Source organism: Nicotiana tomentosiformis, chromosome 4 (genome assembly GCF_000390325.3).
Source record: "Nicotiana tomentosiformis chromosome 4, ASM39032v3, whole genome shotgun sequence".
NCBI lineage: Eukaryota > Viridiplantae > Streptophyta > Magnoliopsida > Solanales > Solanaceae > Nicotiana > Nicotiana tomentosiformis.
Genome location: NC_090815.1, coordinates 13,345,669 through 13,351,740, shown reverse-complemented (window position 1 = coordinate 13,351,740; position 6,072 = coordinate 13,345,669). Strand labels below are relative to the sequence as shown.

Below are 6,072 nucleotides of genomic sequence, written 5' to 3'. Positions count from 1 at the left end.
CCATAAACCAGTAGATAGGGAGTTGCCCCAGTTGATGTACAAACAGTGGTTCGATACCCGAGTAAAGCAAATGGTAGATTTTTGTTCCATTATTTGTAGTTGTCCACCATTTTCCTGAATATCTTATTGATGTTCTTATTGGCGGCTTCTACGACTTCATTCATTTACGACTTGTATGCTGTGGAATTTCGATGCTTGATCTTGAATGTTTAACACATGATTTTCATTAGATCACTTTTGATATTAGCGGGATTGTCAGTAATGATGGACTCAGGTACTCCAAATCGACAAACAATGCGATCCCGAACAAAATCCGCTACGACCTTCTTAGTCACAGCCTTATATGATGCAACTTCAACCCAAGAAGTAGTCTAAAGCAACCAAAATGAATTGAAGCAGCGGGTTTGATTGGTCCGATCGCATCCATGCCCAAAGTAGAGAAAGGCCGGGGCAAACTCGTGGCATTGAGTTCGTTGAGCGGCATTCATATCATATGAGCATGTATCTGGCATTGGTGATACTTTTGAACATATGTTATGCAATATGTTTCCATAGTCATCCAGAAATACCATGCTCTTAATATCTTCTTGGCCAAAATGAAACCGTACATGTGAGGTCCGCAAGTTCCGACATGTATTTCTTCAAGCAATCTAGATGCCTCTTTGGCATCAACATATCGCAGTATTCCTAGATCAGGAGTCCTTCTATACAAAATTCCTCCGCCTTGAAAGAAATGATTGGCCAATCTTCAGAGCGTGCGCTTCTGAGTGTGTGTAGCATTCTATGGATATTCTCCCTTTTCCAAAGACTCTTTGATGTCGCGGAACCACGGATTTCCGTCAAATGCTTCTTCAACATGAGAACAATAAGTTGGTTGTTTATGAATTCCTTTTGGGATAGGATCGATAAAATTCTTGTATGGATGCTGTAATATGGAAGATAAGGTGGCTAATGCATCTGCAAATTCATTTTGAATCCTTGGAACATGCTTGAATTCTATTTTCGTGAACCTCTTGATCAGCTCTTGTACACAATGCAAGTATGGCAATATTTTGGTATTCTCAGTAGCCCTTTCTCCTAGAACTTGGTGCACCAATAGATCTGAATATTCGATTACTAGCAACTCATGAATTTTCATGTCGACGGCTAACCTGAGTCCCAAGATACATGCCTCATATTTTGCCATATTGTTAGTGCACGGGAGCCTGAATTTTGCGGATACCGGGTAATGTTGGCCGGTTTCTAATACTAAGACAACTCTGATGCCCACTCCCTTGAAGTTTGCTGCTTCGTCTAAGAACATCCTCCAACCGTCGTATTCTTCGGTAATGTTCTCTCCTACAAATGATACATTTTCGTCGGGAAAATACATCTTCAATGGTTCGTATTCTTCGTCAACGAGATTTTCTACCAAATGATCAGCGAATGCTTTCCCTTTGCTAAATTTCCCGTAGGCATAGGCTTCTAAAAGATGTATTTTAGTGGATCCATCCTCGATATGAGATATGCAGTGTACGCACAGAAATAATGTCTCAACTTCTGGGCTATCCATGTCAAAGCACATCGGGTGCGTTCTAACAAAGAGTACCTGGTTTTGTGAGGAGTGAACTTCTTGCTCAGATAATATATCGCATGCTCCTTCCTCCTAATTTTATCATGTTGTCCTATAACACAACCAAAGGCCCCATCCAATACAGACAGATAAAGCAGCAGAGGTCTTCCTGGTTCCGGTGGGACCAACACGGGTGGTTTAGATAAATACTCCTTGATTTTATCATAGGCTTTCTGGCATTCTTCAATCCAGCTTGTTGCAACATCTTTCCTCAACATTTTGAAGATTAGCTCACATATCACCGTTGATTGTGCTATAAAACGACTGATATAATTGAGGCACCCTAAAAAACTCATCACATCTTTCTTATTCTTTGGCGGTGGAAAGTCCTGGATAGCTTTGATTTTTTACGGGTTTAGCTCAATACCTCGGCGGCTGACGATGAAACCTAACAATGTTCCAGCAGGGACTCCGAAGGCACATATTGCAGGGTTCAACTTCAAGTTGTATTTTCGAAGCCGATCAAAAACATTCTTTAGGTCTGCTATGTGATCCGAACTCTTTTTAGATTTGATGATAACATCATCCACATACACCTCTATTTCCTTGTGTATCATGTCATGGAAGATAGTCTTCATGACCCTAATGTAGGTGGCCCTAGCATTTTTCAAACCAAACGGCATCATTTTGTAACAATATATCCCCCATGGTATGATAAAGACGGTCTTTTTGGCATCCTCTCCATCCATCCAAATATGATAGTATCGTGCGAAGCAATCCACAAAGGATTGGAGTTCATGCTTGGCACAGTTGTCAATCAGTATGTGTATGTTAGGCAGCGGGAAATCATCCTTAGGACTTGCTCTGTTCAGATCTCGGTAATCGACACATACTCTAACTTCCCATCTTTCTTTGGAACCGGCACATTGTTGGCTAGCCATGTCGGGTATTTGACCACTCAGAGAATCTTGGCTTTAATTTGTTTGGTGACCTATTCTTTTATCTTCAAACTCATATCCGACTTGAACTTTCTGAGCTTCTGTTTACCGGTGGACACATGGGATTGGTAGGTAGCTTGTGGGCTACTATGGATATGCTCAACCTAGTCATATCATTGTAGGACCATGCGAATATATCCTTATATTCTTTTAGAAATCTGATATACTCTTCCTTTTCTGTCGGTGATAGATGGATGCTTATGCGAGTTTCCTTGACTCTTTCAGAATCCCCTAAGTTAATGGCCTCAGTTTCCTCCAAATTAGACTTTGGTTTCTATTCAAAATTCTCTACTTCTTTGACAATTACATAATCCTCTAGATCTTTCGAATCATTGTCCTTATGTTGCATTGTCTTATTACATGTCACAGTCGTAAGTTCATAAGGATATGTAATAATTATGCTGAAAAGAATGTAGAAAGATAATAATAAATATGAAAAGCAATAATGCATTAATAAAACCTTTTAAAATGTCGACAAGTACGACTCGATGGCTCGGGCAATTATTTCAAAACAAAATACTGAAAAATGTCTTAAATGCTCAAAACAATTTGAAAATAAGTCATGCTAATTTGACAAGCTACTCAGGAACTCGGTGAGCCCAGGATGGTGCAACAGTCCAATTCTTGAGAACAACTCTCTTTCCATTGTCTGAATGGTAAGATCTTTTTCCTCCTCCTCCTCATCGACAATTGCACTGCAGCCATGTCTTCTTCATCCAGAAACAGCTTCCTAATGCCAGCCAAAATCTCATCTTCCTCGGATCCCCACATTATGTCAGCCTGATGGAATGTCTTGTGCAGAGGCGGTATGGGTTGTTCCAGCGGATAATAAAGGGCGTGCCACAGTTGTGTCCAATCCTGATGTTCTTGCACGGTATATTCATACCCGAGTCCAAAGGTCATGCTATGATACCGTGGTTGTATTAGTTTGGTGATCCCCTGAATCTTTTTACCAAGACCCTTGCCTGGTTCATATCTCGTCCATAGCAATATGTTTTCTATATTGTTGGTCCACCATCGATCCTTTTCAATTGCGTTAACCTATTCAATGTGATGATATGTTTTGCCGCCCAACTTCCCCTATTTTCGATGACTAGAACAATCTAATTATTGTAAATGGGGTTGCTTCCATATCCATAAATGATCACCTCTTGATGATTCCACTCAAACTTCATAGCCTGGTGTAGAGTAGAAGCCACTGCCCTTGCTGAATGTATCCATGGTCGTCCCAACAATAGGTTGTAAGTAGTCGATATATCCAGCACTTGGAACTCAACATCAAACCAAGTCGGACCCATCTGTAGATCAAGGTTGATTTCTCTGATAGTGGCTCTCTGATATCCATCGAACACTTTCAAGTTCATGCTTCCCATTCATATCTCGTGAAGGCCATTACCTAATCTCTTTAGAGTGGTTAGTGGACATATGTTTAGACTTGAACCTCCATCTATCAGGACCCTGGCAATGAACTTGTCCTCGAATTGCACTGTGATGTGCAACGCCTTGTTGTGACTCAGTCCTTCTGGTGGTAACTCAAAGTGATTTTGTGGCTCTCTAATACTTTTCCGACTATGTTAGCCATCTCTCCACTAGTGATACCGGCTAGTACATAAGCTTCACTTAACACCTTCATCAAAGCATTCTTATGCTTGTATGAATTTTGCAACAGTGATAAGATGGATATCTGAGCAGGAGTCTTGTTCAGGTGGTTAACAACAGAGTATTCCCTTGCTTGTATCTTCTTCCAAAGATCGTCAGTGCCAGTCTCAACAACATGCGACTTAGGTGCAGCTTCCTTTCTTGTTCCTCCCAGATTCTCAAGTGTGTAAACTCTTCCAATTCTAGTCATACCTTGTGCGACACCTATTTCTTCCATTTTGGCTTTTCCCTTTCTTTTTGTTTTTGCGACATAATCCCACAGGATGACATTAGGCTTGTAAGATGGTGTGAGAGCTATCATTACAGTGAAGGGTGTAGATACATCAACTTCAAATGGCATTTGGGTTTGTACCTCTCCCTCTCGAATGAGTCCAATGGACCCTTCCTGATTCCACTCTTTATCAATTTCTATCACATTCACTCCCTGACCTATGTGATCTGGGAGAGAGTTATTGCGGACGGTCGGTGCAGCTTCCTTTGCTTGTATAACTTAGTGTCGATCTGTGTCTGAATCTTGTCTTTCAATGTGCGGCATTCCTCAATGGTATGACCCTTCATGCCTGAATGATAAGCACATGTTTTGTTAGGGTTGATCCATTGGGAAAGCTTTTCCACAACAATAACAGGAATAGGGGTGACGTAACCAGCGGCCTTCAGTCTTTCATACAGTTGGGCTATGGATTCAGCAATTGGGGTGTATTGTCTGGGAGGTCTGCGGTTGAAATTTTGATGTGGCTTTGGGTATCTTTGGCGGGCGGGTGGATGTGAATGGTAATTTACAGGTTGAGTGTTATAGGTATGGTAGGTGGTGGCAGGGTATTGGTATTTTGGGGGTGAGGGTTGATACGTGGATGGATGTGTTTGATATGTGAGGGGAGACTTAGGGCCCTGGGCTACCATCATAGCACCCACTTCTTTCTTCTTTGAAATACCTCCTGATTGCAAAGCTTTATTCATGGCCTGTAGTGCCTCGAAAGTAGTTACCATCTGAATCTTGATTCCTTCTTCTATTCTTTCCCCTAGCTTGATGATGTCTGAGAACTTGAGATTTTTGATGACCATCAACCGTTTATAATATTGCGAATCTTGTGCTCTAACAAAGAACTTGTTCATTTGCTCTTCTTTAAGTGTTGGACTTACCTTTGCGGCCTATGATCTCCAACGAGTAGCATACTCGCAGAAGGTTTCTGTCGGCTTCTTCTTGAGGTTTTGAATATAGAAAACATCTGGCGTGTTTTCCATATTGAACTTGAATCTGTCCATGAAATCTGATGCCATGCTTACCCAATTATCCCACTTCTTTGGGTTTTGACAGATATACCAAGACAAAGCATCTCTTATAATGCTTCGCATGAACAGTTTCATGCGGATTTGTTCATTCTTACCCACTCCTACAAGCTTGTCGCAATATGCTCTTAGATGTACCTTCGGATCACCAGTGCCATCGAACATTTCCAACTTTGGAGGTTTGTAACCCTCTGGAAGTTTCACATCTGGCTGAATACACAGATTTTCATAATTCAGACCTTCAATGCCCTTCCCACCTTCAACACTTTGGACACTCCTTGTGAGTTTCTTGAGTTCCCCCGCCATGTTTCTAACATGCAGGTCCTTCTTAGTCGGTTTGGGTATGTATAGGGTTTGTTGTGGGGTATGGGGCAAGGTTTCCACATATATCGGATTGCTTTGATGAGTCCCTGGAATTTGGGTATATGGGTGATCATTGGTCGAGTTTTGGGGATCAGGAGTAGGTTGTGGTGCATTTTGGGGAGTGTGATAGCTAGTGGTTTGCGGGTATTGGGTTGGATGATGGTGATGTTGTTAAGGGTTTTACACTGGTAGTGGGTTAAGGTTCTGGGGAGG

The 6,072-nt window shown here is 41.6% G+C and overlaps 1 protein-coding gene across 1 annotated transcript; it reads right to left on the bottom strand.

Annotated features, from left to right (window-relative positions):
* Positions 1-5,358: 5,358 nt before the first annotated feature.
* LOC138909288 (uncharacterized) lies at positions 5,359-5,802 on the bottom strand. The gene has a single exon (XM_070200472.1). The coding sequence runs from the start codon at positions 5,800-5,802 to the stop codon at positions 5,359-5,361; it is 444 nt and encodes a 147-aa protein (XP_070056573.1).
* Between the last annotated feature and the right edge of the window lie 270 nt (positions 5,803-6,072).

Coding starts and splice junctions, on each gene's coding strand:
- LOC138909288 (XM_070200472.1), bottom strand. CDS start 5,802: ATGGCGGGGGAACTCAAGAAACTCACAAGGAGTGTCCAAAGTGTTGAA.